This window comes from Macaca mulatta, chromosome 3, assembly GCF_049350105.2.
Source record: "Macaca mulatta isolate MMU2019108-1 chromosome 3, T2T-MMU8v2.0, whole genome shotgun sequence".
Classification (NCBI taxonomy): domain Eukaryota; kingdom Metazoa; phylum Chordata; class Mammalia; order Primates; family Cercopithecidae; genus Macaca; species Macaca mulatta.
In genome coordinates, this window is record NC_133408.1 from 189,786,834 (window position 1) to 189,805,599 (window position 18,766).

The 18,766-nt window shown below is 54.3% G+C and overlaps 1 protein-coding gene across 9 annotated transcripts; it reads left to right on the forward strand.

The window, feature by feature from the left end:
* Window positions 1–241: 241 nt before the first annotated feature.
* On the forward strand, window positions 242–12,440 carry LOC713120 (uncharacterized). Of its 9 annotated transcripts, none has more exons than XM_028846457.2 (4): window positions 4,541–5,030; window positions 7,286–8,190; window positions 8,344–8,487; window positions 9,846–12,440. In XM_028846457.2, the coding sequence occupies exon 2, from the start codon at window positions 7,314–7,316 to the stop codon at window positions 7,923–7,925; it is 612 nt and encodes a 203-aa protein (XP_028702290.1). In that variant the 5' UTR covers window positions 4,541–5,030; window positions 7,286–7,313; the 3' UTR covers window positions 7,926–8,190; window positions 8,344–8,487; window positions 9,846–12,440. The 9 variants fall into 9 exon arrangements, with proteins under 9 accessions (XP_028702284.1, XP_028702290.1, XP_077853831.1 ...); XM_028846456.2 differs by having other exon boundaries at window positions 4,996–5,191; XM_015135264.3 differs by having other exon boundaries at window positions 4,996–5,154.
* Window positions 12,441–18,766: the final 6,326 nt, after the last annotated feature.

Below are 18,766 nucleotides of genomic sequence, written 5' to 3' on the forward strand. Positions count from 1 at the left end.
CTCCCGGGTTCACGCCATTCTCCCGCCTCAGCCTCCCAAGTAGCTGAGACTACAGGCGCCCGCCACCACCCCCGGCTAGTTTTTTGTATTTTTAGTAGAGACGGGGTTTCACCATGTTAGCCAGGATAGTCTCGATCTCCTGACCTCGTGATCCACCCGCCTCGGCCTCCCAAAGTGCTGGGATTACAGGCTTGAGCCACCGCGCCCGGCGACTTGGGACCTTTATGTTCAACTCTTTTTTTTTTTTTATGTTCAACTCTTTAAAAAATGGTTCCCAGCCCCAGCTCTCTTAGCAAGGCTTTCTAATCCATTATCTCATTTAATCGTACCATGAGTCAGGCAGGGCAGTAATACATGGGAAAGGAGGGTGGGGGTGGGGATAGTGTGACCTGTCCACCAGGTCCTGTTGCAAATTGACAGAGATCCCAGGCCTCCTGTTAGCACAAGCTGCTTCTGCTGTCACACTGCAGCCTTCTGCAAGGATGGGGTGCTACTGTCCTCCTCAGTTTTCGTTCTCTTTCATTTTAAAATGATAAACCTGGGTCACAGGATATTTAGGAGGAGGCATTGTCATTAAGTCCAAGACAAGACGGTCAGGTTTGTTATCCTAGTGGGTTACAATCCAAAATACTCTGGAGCATGCTGAGATTAAGGTGGTTGCCAAGGGAACAGAAAACAGCCATGAGTAAACAAATCAAGACTTAAAAGGATTTAGATCAGGTCTATGGCCAGGTAAGTGCAGAGCTTTGTATCCTGTCCAAGGCCAGGTAAGTGCAGGTCTGCAGTGGGGATCTGTGGCCACGTGGTCACAGATGTGGAAACATCCTGCAAACGCAGCCACGCTGCTTCGTACAGGCAGTGCAGTGGCTGGCATGGGGAGCCAGGTGAGCTTCGTGATGTTGGGGCTTCTGGAACTGCCTACGTCATCCTTGTATTTCTTTGTTAGGAGCAAGTCTGGAGCTAAGAAAAATGGTGTAAGTTCTCAGAAAATGGTTGTTTTTTGGCAAGGGACACGTGCTTCAAGTCGTCCGGTAAGGCGGTCAGCCTCATTGAGAGGGTTTGGTGTCCCACTGCCCAGCCCCAGGGGAGGTGCCTGACAGAGGGTAGACTGCAGTGACCAGAGGCGGCCGCTCAGCCATGCAATAGCACAGGCCCCTCAGGGACTTGGCAGAGGGAAACTGGTGGGAGTGGGGGATGCTCCTGAAACCTTTTGTTATTATTTTTAAGTGGTTTGAATTTGGTAAAGAAATATCTTTGGCCTTTAGGCAGGAGGAGGAGTATTGGGGCCAAAAATAGCGTGTTCTCACTATCACTGTTCTTCCTGGATTGTGGCAGGGGCAGTGAGAGAGGGACTCCCTTAAGTTATCCCTTAGGTTAAAAAGAGAACAGCCTCTTGGGTTGACTGGGTTTGGAGGAGGTGTCCTAAACAGGCTGTTCAACAGAGAACTTTTCGAGATGATGACAGCGCTCTATTTCTGTGCTGTCCAGACCATAGCCACTAGCCACATATGGCTATTGAGAATTTAAATGTGGCTGGTGCGGCTGAGAAACTGAACTTTATTCAATTTTAATTAATTTAAATAGCCCCAGGTAGCTACCAGGCAGCACAGCCCCAGGGATGATAGGATGACACTCCTATTGATAAGAAACTAGAAACATTGTTTCTTTTCCCTTCACCTTCTCCCCTCAGCTCACCACCTAGGTGAGAGCCAGATAGTTCTGGGGTTCAATTCTGGCTTTGTCATTTAAACCATAGGTCCTTGGGCAAGTAACTTATGTAAAGCATGGGGGTATAGTGCCTGGCACACAGCAATCACTCAATAAACGGTAGCTATTGTTGTTTTAATAAACGAGAGTGGTTACTTGCAGAGCAATTGTGCCCATGGAAAGGGAAAAAAGGGTTTTCCCTTGTTTAGCTTAACCCACACAAAGAATTAACCATCCCCAGTGTGAAGCAGGCCTGCTGCAAGTTTAAGGGTTTGAATTGATGTCATAGGTCACATACTGGGTTTTAATTCCAAGGAAAGAGAACTTTGGAGCAGATGAGGCCTCACGCTGAGCCTCACATCTTCATCCAGGTCTCTGCAGAGCCACTCAGCCCTCACAGTTGTGGCTGGGGCGGCAGCTTTGCCTGTACCTCCTCATTCCTCACATTGCATCAGCACTCCTTCTCCTCCAAACCCTTAGGGCCATCTTTTCTCTCTGCGCAGCCTTAGCTATCAGTAGCTTGCAGAGGAGCGTACGTTCATTAAACAGACATTGACTGAGGACCTATTATACGCTGGATGTGTGGGACACAGAGACGCTAAAATAGTCCCTGCCCTTTGAAGTTCATAACCTGGTGGGGAAAACAAAAGTGTGCTAAATTCCAAATCTGGGATCAGCATAAGGTGCTTTAGAGAGAGAGAGATCAGACTGATGTCCAGTCCTGGGGAGATGGGAGAGGCTTTTCAAGGGGGAGATGGTTGCCCTACTGAGTGAGGAAGCCCTGGGGACGCAGCCCCACAGGAGGAGCTGGAGGATGAGGGGAGCAGGGTCTGGAGCTGCCCTGAGGAGGCCCATGGGGTGATCTGTTTGTCCACCTGTTGTGCCCCAGAGTGACTACAGTGCAGAGTCTGGGACAGGGTTCACCTGAACTACACATCTACCCATGCTCTACAGGAGCCATGAGCTACGCGTCTACCCACACGGGAGCCGGGTCTGCTGTTCTCCAGGACGCCTTGGTTGTGGGTGTTCCAGGTCTTTGTTAAGGTCCAGAGTCCAGCTGCCACGTGGACCTGTCAGGATAGTGGTGATCCCTGTGCCAGCCACTGCGCTGCCTGTATGAGGAAGCATGAAGCAAGGCTGTGTTTGCAGGGTATTTCCATATTGGCACTCCATCGTGCTCACCGCAGCCCCTAAGAATGGGGTGATGGGGAACCTTGGGGGAGACAGGAGGGGGGTGTGTGTGCACGAAACTACAGAAGTGAAGTGCCTAAGCTCAAACTACAGTGGCAGAGCAGAGAATGGAGGCCTCTGGGAGCCCTTTGGGCCTTAGCTTCCCTGTTGAGACACGGCAGGTTTGAGGTGGTATTGCCTGTGTCTGTGTCCACCCCCATCCCCTAGCTGTGTTCTTTTCCTTTCTATTTTGGTTCAGCTTACCTAGAAAATGCTGCTAAAAATATGGGAGACATCCTCAGGCATATTATTGATTTTGCTTTTGAAAAACATGGTCTTCACCAAGTGTCCCCATTTCTCTTTGGTCTGCAGAGGAGATGAACACTGGGAGCTCTGGCAGGTGACAGCAGGGGCTGGAGAGCAGGGCAGTGTTGATGTGCTTTGAGTGGAGGCACAGGTGGGGTTGGTCATGAGCACCTGGGGTGCTGGTGTCAATGTGTGGGAACTCAACATCTGCCTTATGGACTCGTTTGTCTTTCCAGTATTCCCTTCCTGTTGTCTCTGTTTAAAATACCAATTTCCTTGGGACGAGGAACTCCAAAAGTCCCACATCCAGCAGTGAGGTGTCTCCAGGAGCAGTGAAGGGATGGGGTGGGGGTTGGGGTAGGAGCGGGTTCTCCAGAGGCCACAAGCAGACGAGTGGGGCCGGGTGGGGCAGACTGGTTCTCCGAGTGAGCTGTGAAAGCAGGCAGGCCTGGCCTCCCCGCCTGGTGTTGGGGGAAGGGGCTGATTTTACAGCCTAGGGGCTCCCACCTGGAATTCTCCAGTTCCTAGGCTCCAGAAGGCACAGTGGGCACCTACAGAGCTGCAGAGGGGGCCCTCATGATATCGGGAGGCCCGCGTCTCTCAACACCCTCCATCAGGGACAGCGCCACTCCAACTGCCACATCCACTGTCTGCTGCAAGGATCCCTGCCTGGGACTTGGAGAGTCACTTTTCTCCACCTGGCAGCTACAAAAAGGCCACAGAGAAAAAAGCCAATTTAATGTTCTTCTACCACTTGTGACTTTTAAAATCGCTTTTCCTCTCAGGCCTCTGTTTCTTTGTCTGTCAAATGTACACCGTCAGGCACGTTCTCACTGGGGCCCAGGTGTTTACTTCCCTGTTGTCACACCCTATTTATGTCTGAGTGTCTCAGTCCCAGGGCGGTGCAGTGGAACTCAAGCTGGGTCACGGTGCCGTGTCCCCATCTGGGCTCTGCTACTTAGAGCTGTGGGTGTTGGAGGAAGCCACTCTGTGTTTCAATTTTATTTTCCTATCTATAAAATGGGATAATATTAATACCCACACAAGCTATACCCACACAAGCTAGGGTGCACATGGTTATTGGAAGGTCTCCACGAGATCATACATGGAAAAGGGCTTTGTAAAAGGCAAGTTATGTCCAACTAAGGGACATTATCATTAAATGGCAGCTGGAAGCTGTAATTTGGTTCTGCCCTCTCACACCCGCTGCTACTTCAGACATTCTAAGTTGCTCTTCTATGGGATATCTCTGGCTTGACTGCGGGTTCCGTTCTGAGGAGGTGTGGTCAGTAGGGACCAGATGTCTTCTTCCTTTCCCTCTGGTCACTCTTAGTGATATAACCCAGGCCATACAGTCAGACAGACTTCAGCAAAACTGTCAGCGAGGGCAGCTCCCCGATTCGGCCCCTTTGACTGTTGTCTCCAGTCCTGAAACCCTCGCCCCGGGCCGCTCCGCCGCCGGGCTCCGGCGCTCAGTCCATATTACTCGCGGAAAGGCCGGCGTCTCCGTCCGACCCTCTTTCCTGGTCGCTGGGGGCGGTTTGTGGGCCTGGCCTTGGGATTAGGAAAATAGGGATGGTGCCTATTTAGGGATGAGGCCGAATGCGGGCCTCAGAGAATCCCGAAAGGGGGAATGTCTGGATCGGCGGATCGGACGTTCAGGCCCAGGAACCGGCCCCCGCATGGTCGCCGCTCAGGCGCGGGCGCAGCGCTAGCAGCCTCGTTTTCCGCCAGCCGGGCTGCCGGAGAGTTAGACCTCCCAGCCTCACGGGGCTGCTGTGCGGCTGCAGCGACGCCGGCGACTGCGGCGCTGCAGCGGAGACGGAGGGCTCGGGAGGCGGCGCCATGTGAGTCCGCGCGGGGCCGCGCTGGGGCCGCGGCGAGAGGTTACCGTATTTACCGAGGCCAGAGCCGGACCCTCGAGGGCGGGTCACTGCGGGCGCGCTACCGTATTTGCTGGGTCCCGCGCAGGTCCTTTCCGGGAGTGGGAGCGCCGCGACTTAATTACGTATTTATCCAGGGTTGCGTGGTTCCGCGGGGGGCGCTGCGGCCACTGGGGGTGGGCTGCATTCATTCCCTCCGGGAGCTGGGGCTTGCAGTCGGGCGGGGTGGGTTGCGGCAGCAGGGTGGAGGCCTACGTATTTTCGTGGGGGTGGGGTTGCGACGCAGAGTTTACCATATTTCTCCAGGGTTGCTCAGGCCGCAGAAGTTGGCAAGGTTGTGTGTGAGGTCGGGTGGGGTGGGGTCAGCTCTCCCGATTAATGCAGCTATTTGATAAAAGCAACGTCGCGGGAGGCTTGCTGTCTTTATGGGGGCGGGGAGAAGGGGCACGGGAGTCGCTGCGGGAGAGTTACCGTATTTGCGTTGAGCAGCACAGACTGTAGAGAAAAGAGCTGCGGCCGGAGACCGGAGGAGCAGGGGCTCAACTGGGCTGTGAGTGTGGCATGGGATGAAAGAACTTGGGGGAGAGACGGGGGGCCTCTCGACGTGCAGGCGGGGCCTCAGTCAGGGGTATAACTGGGGAGAGTGAGGAGGCTGCCCAGTCACAGGGCCAGGCTGAGATTGGCCAAGGGGACTTTGATGATTTGTCTTTGCAAATGTCAGTGCAGTTGCCTGTGGAAAAGACTTGTGGGTGGGGTCTCTTGCAAGTAGGACTTGTCTCCTTCCCCAGGGTGTCAGTTCCACCCTGGCCTCGAGGGTAGGGAAGACAGAGGAGGTGGCTCTGAGACCTCACTCTGCAGATAGGTTGGCTGAGGCTGGAAGTGAAGAGAGGCCTTCGGGGAGGTCCAGTGGAACACTCAGTCCGCTTCCCTGATGGGGTTGGGGAGAATGGATGAGGCAGGCCTTGGGGCTCTGCAGGAGCCCAAGTTTTGCGGGGTGGGGGTGGGGGTTCGTGGGAGTAGTGGCGGTAGACAGTACCTCTACAGGAGAAGTGGCCCTTTGGAATGCATGGCTCTGTGACAGCTGGGATGGTGGCAGTGGGGGGTGGGTGTGTGTGTGTTTTGAGGAGTGTTTAGTTGTTGAGCAGCTAGTACATTGAAAAGAGCTTTCAACAGTGAGGCAGGAGACTTAAGGCCTAGTCCAGGCTCCCCTTGCTCTGTGACCTTGGCAAGTATGTTGACCTCACTGAGCCTCAGTTTCCCCAACTTTAAAGTGGGGCTCAATAACCCTGCTCCGCCCCTTTCTCAGGGCTGTTGTGAGGACAATGGGAAACAATTTAAGAGGAATACAGTACCCTGGGAAGAGGATCCTTTGGAGAACCAGCATGAAGGGAGCTGGGTTTGGGGGTGTTGGCTGGGCACTGAGTGTGCTGCTCAGCCCTGGGTCAGGCTTTGCTGTGAGGATACCAAGAGGAATCACACTGAGACCAGTCCCCCTGGGAGCCCACACCCTGGTTCAGTGACTTGGAAACCTTTTGAACACATGCCTCATTTTGATAAACAAAGAGCTGCTGCCTTTAATGTTAACTGAGGTCACTTTCAAGTTTACAGGGTTGTGTTTTTGTTTCCTGTTTTAAGCTTCGCAAAAATATCTCTAAATCACTGATAATCCCACCCTTTTCTCCAAGTTTGGGGTGCACTTCCCTACCTCCCTCTGTCCTTGAGATCTGGTTGGAGGGATAAGACATATCTAGACGAAGGTAACTGAAAATCCTAGCTGAAACTGAAACTGAAACTCCTAACTGAAACTCATCACCATCTGTCCAGTGTCTTGTGTGGCTGGCTGACATGCTGCTAGGTGCTGGGGTTGAAAGAAGGCAGCTCTGTCCTTAAGGTGCTGGGAGTCGGGGGACAGAGGTGGCATGACTGACCCTTGTGCAGTGTGATGAGTGAGGGCCACATGGTTGTGTCACACGGTGTAAGCCTGGGGTGGAAAGGTCGGGGAAGGCTTCTAGGAGAAGGTGCCCTTGGGAAGGGCCTGAAAGGAGTGTAGGCCGTACTTAAAAGGCAGTGGAGGAAGAACACCAATTCCCAGCAGGGGAACTTGAGCTTAAACAAAACGGGGCGAAAGGTGGAGGTTGTGGGAGGTGAGGTTGGGGGTTGGCTAACTCTCGGGTCCCCCGACCCCTCTCTCCCCCCCCCCCCCGCTTCTGTCTCCCTAGGGACTGGTGATTGCAGCTGGAAGTGCCCATGACCGAGCTGGCGTCCTCCGGGGGCGGGTCCCCTGCGGGGGACGGGGAGGAGGGTCTGGGGGACGAGCGAGGCCTGGTCATCCACCACCCTGCGGAGGAGCAGCCGTACCGCTGCCTGCTGTGCGGCCAGACCTTCTCGCAGCAGCCCAGCCTGGTGCGGCACCAGAAGGCACACGCCGGGTCGGGCCGCGCGGCTGCCTTCGTGTGCCCCGAGTGCGGCAAGGCCTTCAGCGTCAAGCACAACCTCGAGGTGCACCAGCGCACGCACACCGGGGAGCGGCCCTTTCCCTGCCCCGAGTGCGGCCGCTGCTTCAGTCTCAAGCAGAACCTGCTCACGCACCAGCGTATCCACAGCGGCGAGAAGCCGCACCAGTGTGCGCAGTGCGGCCGCTGCTTCCGCGAGTCGCGCTTCCTGCTCAACCACCAGCGCACCCACGCGCGCATGCCCGCGCCCCACCCGCGCCGCCCCGGCGTTTTCGGGGAGCGGCGGCCCTACTTCTGCCCCCGCTGCGGCAAGAGCTTCGCGCGCGAGGGCTCGCTCAAGACCCATCAGCGCAGCCACGGCCACGGGCCCGAGGGCCAGGCGGCCCACTTAGGACGCGTGCTATGATGCGCCCGGGGCCTGCTGCCGACTGCTGCTTCCTGCCCCGCACGTGCGTCCCCGACCCCTGGAGATGGCCCTGGGCCGCAGCTCCCTCTCTGGATGGGATCCCGGGAGAGGGGCAGCGTTGGCTTGGGCTCTTGAAGGTGTGGGCCGCCGCCAGGCTCCGGCCGCCCCCTTGCGTTCCTCCCTCGGGACCGTCTGGCTGGCTGCGCACAGCTGCTTCGGTCTCCTGCCATGGTTCTCCTTCTCTGGCCCATCCGGCCTAGAGCAGGTGAGACCTGCGGGGCTGGCCAGAGCCCCTCTCAGGGCTGGGGGTGGTGGGGGTGGGGTGGGTGGTGTTAATTCTTGATGGCAGGTGGGGCGGTCTGGGTCCTGGGCTGTAGGTTTCTCTGTGACAAGCTGCTTACCGGATCTTCATCCCCAGAATGTCAGAGTTGAAAGAGACTTGGAGAGGGCCACTTTCCACAATCCCCACGCCCAACCTCAGCCCCCAGGCCTCCTGGCTCCTGTACACACTCTCTGCTGTCCTTGAGATGTCATTTCACTTCATGTTTCAGTTTGCTCATCTGTAAGTTGGGGATATAGATGAGGGGCTCTTCCTCGCTGGGATATATTGCAGCTACTGGATGAGAGAGGGTGAGGTCACTGGTGCACAGAGCCTTAGTTGATTCTGCCACACCATGTGCCAGTGACTGTGCCACGCGGGGCTCTCCCAGAGACACACATGAGGACCGCAGGCCCTGTCACGGGGTGCTTACACTCGGTGTGTGATGTGGGGCCAACCTACAAAGTGCTCTGGGGTGAGACCGAGAAGGGTGACTGGCTTCTCTTTGTCACCCAGGGGAGTTTGATGGCTTTGAACCAGGTCATGGGGACAAATAAAATTGTTCTAGGAAGAGCAAGTGTGTAGAAGGGTGTTTTCAAGGCGGTGTCAGTCAAGGTGACTGACTCCAGGTGTCCCAAGGGGAGGTTTGCCCTACAGAGGACTTCGTGGTCAGGGGGCGGGGACCCTGAGATTTTTAAAGAGATGAGTGCTATGATCTCAGACTTAGGCTTTAGGAGGAGAATCAGCGGCACTGTGAGGGCAGACTGATGTGGGAAGATCTGGAGCCTCGAGGGGCTTGGGTCATCTGGGCAAGAGAACATGAGGCCCCCAGCTAAGAGGCCTGGCCAAGTTCTGGCAATGAGAAAGAGGGCAGCCAGGACCTGTGATTCCAAGCTGGCGCTCTGAGGCACAGGCCTCTTCAGCCTTTTGGCAGATGAGGAAACAGGTTTGCCAAGCTTGCCTACACCACAGTTGGTACTTACTGGTACAGTGGGTGGAAACCAGGGCTTTGTTTTGGTTTCTGAATCCCAGAACCTTTTAGCTCCACTGCTAAAAAGTGGACGATGGAGCAGGGAGGATTTGGGGCCACGTGATAGGAGCTGGGGCAGGGGTGTCAGGGGTGGTATGGGTTTTTGAAGGGGACATGGCATCCTTGGGAGTGGTTTGGGAGGAAGGGAGCTGGGTCTTCGAGCGGACCTGCATGTTCAGTCCTGTGCTGGGTGCTGGAGACTTGTCCCTCCCCACTGCCCCCCTCTGCCTGTCCTCGGTGCTGTGTGGCTATGGCTCCTCAGAGACTGTTTGTCCTCTCCCTTCTACTCCCAGGTGCTGTAGACTAGCATTGGTGGCAAAGATGAAATTAAACAGGGACTTGGGACACCTGGAGTCAGTCACCAAAATGCCCTGAACCCAAGGTGTCTCATCTGTAAATGGGATTAGTAATCCTTGCAGTGCTGGGTAGGGGACAAAGAGCATTCATTCAAGCCCTAGGACAGATTCAGGGTAGGCCAGCTGATCGCTCCCTCCTAGCCCCAGAGGGGTGGCTGGGCAGGGCCATGTCATGGCACCACACCTGATCCTGATCTCTTTGTTTTTGTGGACAGATGCGGAGTGGGCAGGATCCTATGACCCGGTAGGTGCAGGACCCATCTGGACATGGAGACCAGGAATGGGGTGCTGCGGGGGCCTGGCTGGCACTGCACCTGGGCATGAGGGCACATCCAGTAAGAAGACCTGCCTCAAGAGGTGCACTGCGGTGACCAGTGGAGGTGACTGGTTGGAGACTGGAATTGGTGGCAGATTCCAAGCTCTGGTGGACAGATTCCCCAGGCCTGGTGGGAATCGCAGCTGGGGCAGACCTCATCCTGGCTGCCTGGTCACAGGCCCCCACTGTCTGCCACTGGTGGTAGGATGTTGCTTGTGTGGAGAGCTGGCTTCTCTGCTCCCACCTGGTCCACCACTTGGCTAGAGTTCAGAGACAGGAAGTGACTGGTCTAAGCTAACACAGCAAGTTGGTGGCCGACCTGGTTCTAGAGGCAAAACCTTCTGCCAGATGTGAATGAAACCTGCAGGCTTCATTTTCCTTTCTTTTTTTTTTTTTTTTTTTTTTTTTTTGAGGCAGAGTCTCGCTCTGTGGCCCAGGCTGGAGTGCAGTGGCCGGATCTCAGCTCACTGCAAGCTCCGCCTCCCGGGTTCACGCCATTCTCCTGCCTCAGCCTCCCGAGTAGCTGGGACTACAGGCGCCCGCCACCTCGGCCGGCTAGATTTTTGTATTTTTTAGTAGAGACGGGGTTTCACCGTGTTAGCCAGGATGGTCTTGATCTCCTGACCTCGTGATCCGCCCGTCTCGGCCTCCCAAAGTGCTGGGATTACAGGCTTGAGCCACCGCGCCCGGCCCATTTTCCTTTCTGAGCGGTGCAGACGCGAAGCCCTTGGAAAATCTGATGAAGGTTACGGACCTTCCCTAGGAAGACAGGTAACTGACATAGACTCAAAAACCCCAGGCAATTTCAGGAGCCACTGGACTCCCTGAATGAAACCCATCCCTGGACTCCTCAGCCCTGAGGACTTCACCTGCTGCCCTTTCCTTACCTGTCACACATTGAGCCCCGAGTCAAGGCCACTGTACAAGTAGTGCCCCTCCCTCCCCCTGGCCAAGCCTCCTTCCCTTGTTCAGGAATAAAGAATTCCGAGGAGGAGACCTTTTTAGTCAGTCCCTTCTCCCAGACCTAAAGAATGATGCATCAGGTTTCTGGAACCTCATTTCCCTTCCCCAGACATTGGCAGAGGTCCCTTGGGCTAGATTTTCTCTTCTGGTTTTGTGTTTCTTGTTTTGCCTGACTGGCAGCTGGCTTCCATAAAGGAGCCCTTTGCTCCTGGCCTGGGCTCTGATTTCACTGTGTGGTCTCAGGGGAAGCTGGACTGCTGTGGACGCTGGTGGGAGTTTGAGTTTGGTCCGAGTCTGCCCCAGGGAGAAAGAATCCTGCTTCCACCAACCAAGCCCAGTCAGCCGGTGCCTCCCAGCTGGCCAAGTGTTCAACCCAGTGGGCTGGGGAGGAAGAGGATGAGGGCCTCGCTCCTGGTGCCTGTGGCTCTGGGCAGGGGGAGAGGTCGGTGGAGGGGCTTTCTGTGTGTTCTCTGAGTGTGCAGCAGTGCAGTTGAAGGGAACAGGGCCCAGGCTGGCAGCAGGGAGAGGACTCCTCCCATCTTCACACCTGAACCAGTCAGCCTGGAAGCCACAAGTTCTCACTTGCTTCCCCAGAATGAACATCAGAAAAGGCAAAACTGACCAGGGCTGGGATGGGTTTGGGTCAGGGTGGTTGGAGGGCAGCCTGTGGATTCCTGCACTGGAGTCTTGCTGTCTTCGATGCCGTTTGGATCATACATTCTTACATCCTACTGTATGCCTCACCCTGGAATAGCGGAATGCTCAGGGGGAGATCCGAGAATGAGAAGGTGCTCCCAGCCCCAGGAGCTTCCAATCCGGCTCTGATCCTTGGCTGACCTAGAGGAAACCTCCACACACACTCCTTCTCTGCTAATGGTGCCGTTTGTGTCCCCCTCTGCCCATCACTGTGCTGTGCTCATTCCTGCCTCTGTGCCTTCCCCTGTATTGCTCGGACATGTCCCCTTTCCTCTTCTCTACCCAGCTAAGCCCTTCTGATCCACGGGGCCCGGCTTCCCAAACAACCCAGCCCACATTCATCCTTCCCTCTCCGAACAGGCCCTGTGTGAGCCCCCGCCCCCAAACTGCGTGCTGTCCCACAGATGCTCCAGTCTCCTGTGTGTTTTGAGTCCCCAACTAGACAGTGAGCTCCCTGAGGGCAGGGGACTGTCATTTCCTCTTGAGCCCTACCAGGGTCTAGCACCGAACTGGGCTTCTAACTCTCAGGAAACACTTGTCGACTGCCTCAAGTGCCGGAGCTTGTCGGTGGCCGGTAATGGGCAGTGCACGTGGGGAGAGGGTATGTGAGTTAACTCGAGGGTGCCTTTTATTGGGCTGTGGGCTGGCTCCCCTGGGCCAAAAGTGGATGTCGGAGGCCTCAGGCTCTTATCTCCTTGGGGCAGTGGGAGCATCAGGGACCCCTCCCCTCGGCTCTGCAGGAGTGCACAGAAGTGGTCGTCCAGCCTGGATATTTCTACAGGTCGCTGACGCCTGCGGGAGCTGCCTGAGTGAAATAAATGTTCTCTCGACATCAGCTAGTGTAAGGAGTGGTCATTTGGGGCTTAGTGGGGAGCAGAGTGGTGGCCTCTGTCTCTGCCTCCATCATCTCTTGAGGAATTGTGTTTCAAGGTTGCCTGGTAACCAAAGACCCTAGAAGACACACATGAAAGCCTCAGTGATGAGCTGCTGTAGGCTTCCGGCACCTGCACAGTGACTTCTCTTTGCATCTGACTAACAGATACAGGGGCTGCAGCCCTTGCTGCCTGCTCAGCCCACGGTGAGGCCAGACTTGCTGAGAAGCATCTGACAGTTCCCTCAGTGCCTGAGCAGTGGACCGCTAAGAGTACTTGAGTCAGGAGACCAGGCCTCTGTGCTGGTCCATCTCCAACGGGAGGTCTCAGCCAAACACACACCCCTCCTGATGTTAGTCCCCCTCCTGCTTCTCTTCCTTATGGAGTTGTGAGGAGTGAACAAGTAGATGTGTAAAGGATGCAAGTGCACAGCGCAGCACAGAGACTCTACTGTCCCTCTTTGGCCCCCCCACCCCCAAGCAGGACCTGGCTGCAGTCCGCCTCTCGCAGAGCGCTCTGGACAGCTGACCCTCTGTCCTGCCTGCTGCCAGGTGGCCATGAGACCTGGGTAAGTAACTTCCCTCCTGTCAATGGAATGCCTGGCTGGAGTGCGGTGGGCTCCCTTCGGCACCATGACCCTGTGCTGCACCCTCTGACTCTGACTTCTTCCATGGCCTTTGTCAGCCAGGAGGGTCCTTCGAGTAAGGAACTTAGGGACTGTGCCTTTGAAACATGGGTGGGTGATGTTGGGAGTGAATCAGGCAGGGCTCTGTGTTCAACTCAGATTTCAAAAAAGGAAATGATGAGCTCGTCTAAATGAAAAGTACAGTGACTCGATGGTCACACGGACCCAGCCAGGAAGAAGCAGCCGGCAGCTCAGCCTTCTGCCTGGCAGCTTCAGTCCTTCTCTAATGGATCTGAGACAGCGGAGGGCCTACTCTTGCTGGCCTGAATTGGGTTAGTGCCCACTGCTAGACCCGTCTCGGTGACCAGGGGAGTGCAGGGTTCTGAAAGGCCTTGTCACACGCACACCCATGGCCGAGGGGGCTCGGCTGCACCTAGAGTCCACGTGCTGAGAGCGGGAAGGTTTTGTTCAGCAGAGGAAAACCAGAGACGAGAAGACAGGTCGATGGACTCCAGGCAGCAGACCCACACTCTTGCTACGGGGACGGGGTGGAGGTGGTGCAGGGAGAGGCCAGGCCAGCAGCGTTGGTGTCACCTGGGAGTTATTAACGACAATTGCAATTCCCACCCCAGACTCTAATCAGAAACTGCATGTGCGCAAGATCCCAGGCGGTCAGCATCTGCTGTCACACCCAGTGCCACTTTGCCATTGCCCTTCAAGGAGGGCCTTTGATTCAGACATTCCATTGGCCCTGCTGCTTGCCGGGAGGACAATGATGGGGGTTTCCTTTTAGGCAAGCTCCTGGGGTGTAGAGACAAGGTCTCGGGGCCCAGATACCAGCCACCGCCACCCCCACCCTCCAGGACTGGCGCACCCATCAGCAGGGCCCATCCTGACCTGGCCTGCCCAGCCTGGCTGTATAGAAATTTCCTGGAGTACAGACGCAGTCCAGGAGGGAAACACCAGGGGAAAGGCCAGTCCTGGGCACAGAAGCAGGCGGCTTGCACAGCATGGCTCTTCCACCCGCTGTCTGGGAACCCTCTCCCGGTTTCCATCTCCACCCTCCTTAAGGCCTCCTTAACTTTTTTTTTTTTTTTTTGAGGTGGAGTCTCACTTTGTCACCCAGGCTGGAGTGCAGTGGCACTATCTCGGTTCGCTGCAACCTCTGCCTCCCGGGTTCAAGTGATTCTCCTACCTCAGCCTCCCGAGTAGCTGGGATTATAGGTACATGCTACCACACCTGGCTAATTTTTGTACTTTCAGTAGAGATGGAATTTTGCCATGTTGGTCAGGCTGGTCTTGAACTCCTGACCTCAGGCGATTCACCTACCTCGGCCTCCCAAAGTGCTGGGATTACAGGCGTGAGCCACTGTGCCCAACCCTCTTTAACATCTGAGCCTCACCTTTCTCATCATGCCCATGGTGGAGACACCTGCTGTGATGCTCTCAGAGCCCCAGCCCAGCCACCTTCCAGTGGTTGTGAGTGTGGGCTGCTGATGGCCTACAGCTGCCCAGCCTGGGGGCTGCCCCTGGCAAATGACTGCCCACACAAAGGGATCAGACTGAATCTCCTCTCCCGGGGGAACATTGTTGGCTTCTGTCTCTGCCCTGTGCTGCTTCCTGCCACTCTCCCTCTCTAGAGCCCTTCCCTGACCATTCTTACCCTCCCTGCCTGAACAAGAATCCTGTCTCAGGCTCTACGTCTAGGATCCCCACCCTAAGGCAAGGTCTTTGAAGAACACAAGCTGAAAGCATCTTGCACACAGTAGATCATGACCCGCCCCTTTCTTTGGCAGTTCTTTATGACACTGGTTACCTCTGAGCCTTCAATGAGCTGCTGCTGGATGAACGGACTGGAGGTGACCATCTCCTTGGTGAGAGGCCAGGTCAGAGGACCTAAATGCTGGTGGCCCTCACCAGCTGCACTGAAGCCCCTCTCCACTGGAAACATGGGACAAGAGTCAAATTCACAGGTCAAGGGTTGGGGTCTAGTCTGATCACGTGTCTTTGGCCAAGGTCCTTACCATCTCGAGGCTCAGTTTCTGATACATGAAATGAATGGGGTGCACTGGCCAACCTCAGGTTCTTCTCTGATGCTTCCCTGACTGCTTGTGTGGGCCTCTTTTGGGTGGTGGCCCCCTAGCTCGGCTGAGTGGCCAGGCCTCACAGGGTAGGCTGGAGAGGTCCCTGGGACACTGCTCCTGCTCCTCTGGGCTTGCCACCATTCCTGTGACTCAGGCTTTGCTCTCTGCTAGGCTACCACCATCTCTGCTCTGTACAGATGCTTGGTGAACTGACACTGGATTTTTTTTTTTTCTTCAAGCAGGAGAACTGCAGTTGCTAGCGGTTTCTAGCAGCAGACACAGAAAGTCCCCTTGGAGCGGAACTTCTTTGTTTCTGGAAGGTCATCAGGCCTTTGCAGTTAAACCAATGCTAAACAAATACACACTGCTACTCTTGCACTGGCCTTGGACTTGGAAATCATCTCAAACACAGACACTTCAGGCTGGTGTGTTTGCTCTCCTGTTTCATAACAATCACTGTCAAAAGGCTGTTGTAAGGCAGAGCATCAGGGACAGGGGCCTCTGGGGTGTGGGAAGGACCTGAAAATCTCTCTGTGGGGAGGGGCTGAGCTGATCCTTCCCCTGGCACATGGAAACCTGCTGGGGGATGGCAGGGTCCCCTCCCCTGAGATTGGGTTTAAAGCATGTGGGTTCAGGAGAACCTGAGTTTATAGGAGTAGTGAAAACTCTGTCGATGTGTGGGATGAGAGCGTCTTCTGGAGAGGGTGACATGATGGTGCACAGGCATCCTGAGAGGTGGGAGAGGCGCTGGCTGATGGACGGAGGTGACAGCTTCCGCTGCATGTGAGCGCTCCCGGAAATTACGGAGCAGGAGGAAGTATGTGGGGATCCTGGAGGGAGAATGGACTATATATAGTCCCAGGGGCTGGGGAGGGTTCTGTATGAGATCGTGAAAACCGTATTTCAGGCTGGCAACGCCGGATACACTGGCTGCTGCTTTTCCCACCTCTGGCCTGGTGCTCGCCGATGGGGTCTGCTGCACGTGGCCAATGCCTGTTCTTCTCCTTTCTGCCATTGCTCTTGGCTTTAACAGGGTTCAGGACTTGCCACCCCAAAATATAGCACCTTGGCATCAAGAAAACAGCAGAAGCAGGAAGGCGACATTCCCCTTCCCCTCGCCTGTCTCCCCCGAAGCAGACCATAGAAGAATTCTCGGATCTTTCTCTAAAGCAGGTCATAAGACCCTCATTCCAGAAGCATCCTCCCTATCCCTGGAGAAAAGGAGTGTCCTACAGAGACCCCAGGAAGAATCTGAATAAACAGGCCTTGCTAAGTCCCCCAGTTTATTAGCATAAGTCACACCCTCTTATCCTCCAATCCCATGTCTGCATGACTATGCATGAAGACAGTTTCCCCTGTTTCTTTGGGTCTTTATTTCTGAAGGTTCCTGTGTCACATGAAATTTATAGTAAATACATTTGTATGCTGTTCTCTTGTTGACCTGGCTTTTGTTATGGGGGTCTCAGCCACTAACTTTTTTTTTTTTTAAAGACAGAGTCTCGCTCTGTCACCCAGGCTGGAGTGCAGTGGTGTGATTTCGGCTCACTGCAACCTCTACCTCCTGGGTTCAAGTGATTCTCCTGCTCAGCCTCCTGAGTAGGTGGGATTACACAGGCACCTGCCACCACACCCGGCTAATTTTTGTATTCTTAGTAGAGGTGGGGTTTCACCATGTTGGCCAGGCTGGTCTTGAACTCCTGACCTCAAGTGATCCACTGCCTCAGCCTCCCACAGTGCTGGGATTACAGGTGTAGAACGCCACACCCAGCAGCCATGAACCTTTCCATAGGAATTACCTTCTTCTTCCTCTAGCTTCCTCAGCACTCTGCTCTCTGCAGGCGCCTCTCCTTACGCCGCATGCATAAGGACCCCTAGGGAGGTTGTACTGTGGCTGCTCACAGTCTTGTTTAAGGAATCTCTTAGGCAGAATCCTTTCTCCTGGCTCTGCTTGTGTCATCTGTGAACCTCGAGGTGGCTTCCCTAGGCTGGGGCACATGCCCTGGTCCCACAGCTATGGCCCGAGTGACAGAGGTCCCAAGCATCAATCCCAGGGACTTATTCACAAGGGCATGGTGAGCGTTATTCTCAGAGGGGATGTCTACGATCAGGCCCGGGGCACTCTCTGGCTTGCCTCGCTACTACACTATGGTTTCTCTCTGCTCAGAGCCCACACTTTGCTGTGCAAACTTGTCATTTGGTAAATTATCCTGCATGCCCTGTGTTCCCTTTTTTCCCATTTTCTTGAGATTAGTTTCTCATGTGTTTTTGGCTTGATCTCCAATCAATGACAAATCATATTTGTGCATCATTTTCTGGTTCACTTTCACATGTGTAACTTGAGGGTGTGGACGTGATCTTGCAGGCCTGAGGCCCCCAGTGTCTGACACGGTGAGCTCCCAATGAAGAGATGGCTGGCCTGGTTGCATGAAGGTTGTCTTGATGGGATTCTTGTTCCGGGCATAGAGTTGGACTCTTGGACAACCAAAATACCACTTCTGGAGCTCCTGAGGCTCCATATTGCCTCCCCCTGGTGGGAAGGTATTTATAAATACCTTCGTGCCTGGAGAGTATTATAAAATGGGACTGTTTTCTTGGTCGTTGTTGGAGCATATTCAAGACATTTTACAATAAGAGAAAATCAAGAAACAGGGCCAGTTAATATGGCGGTCCTATTTTAGGCAATAAGGCAAGTCCCAACAGATACTACACATCACTGGTAGGTCACATTCTGTGAATGCAATGCAATAGAAGTCATTAACAAAAGACAGCAAATAAAAGTGTCTATACATTCAGGGTTTTTTTCTTTCTTTTTCTTTTTTTTGAGATGGGGTCACACTCTGCCACCCAGGCTGGAGCGGTGTAGTGGTGTCATCATGGCTCACTGCAGCCTCAAACTCCTGGGCTCAAGGGATCCTCCTACCTCAGTCTCCCAAGTAGCTAAGACTACAGGCATGTGCCACCGGGCCCAGCTAATTAAAACTTTTTTTTCCTTTAGAGATAGGTTCTCACTTTGTTGCCCATGCTGGTATATTCAGGGATTTTGAAAACATATTTATTAATAATTCAAATCAAAGAAAAAATTGCAATGGAAATAATGAAATATTTATGAATTAATGACTACTGTGAAATACTACATTTCAAAACTTGTGGATACAACTAAAATCAATTAGAGGAAACGTTTAGCTTTAAATGTATTCATCAGAAAAGAAGATGTTTTGAAAATCAAAAAGTCAAGAGTTCAATTTAAGGCCAGGCATGGTGGAATGGTTCACATCTGTAATCCCAGCACTTTGGGAGGCCAAGGCAGGAGGATTGCTTGAATCCAGGAGTTTGAGACCAGCCTGAGCAACGTAGCAAGATCCCATCTCTAAAATTTTTTTTTTTTTTTGAGACAGAGTCTTGCTCTGTTGCCCAGGCTGGAGTGCAGGGGCGCAATCTTGGCTCACTGCAAGCTCTGCCTCCTGGGTTCACGCCATTCTCCTGCCTCAGCCTCCTAAGTAGCTGGGACTACAGGCATCCGCCACCGCACCCGGCTAATTTTTTGTATTTTTAGTAGAGACGGGGTTTTACCGTGGTCTCG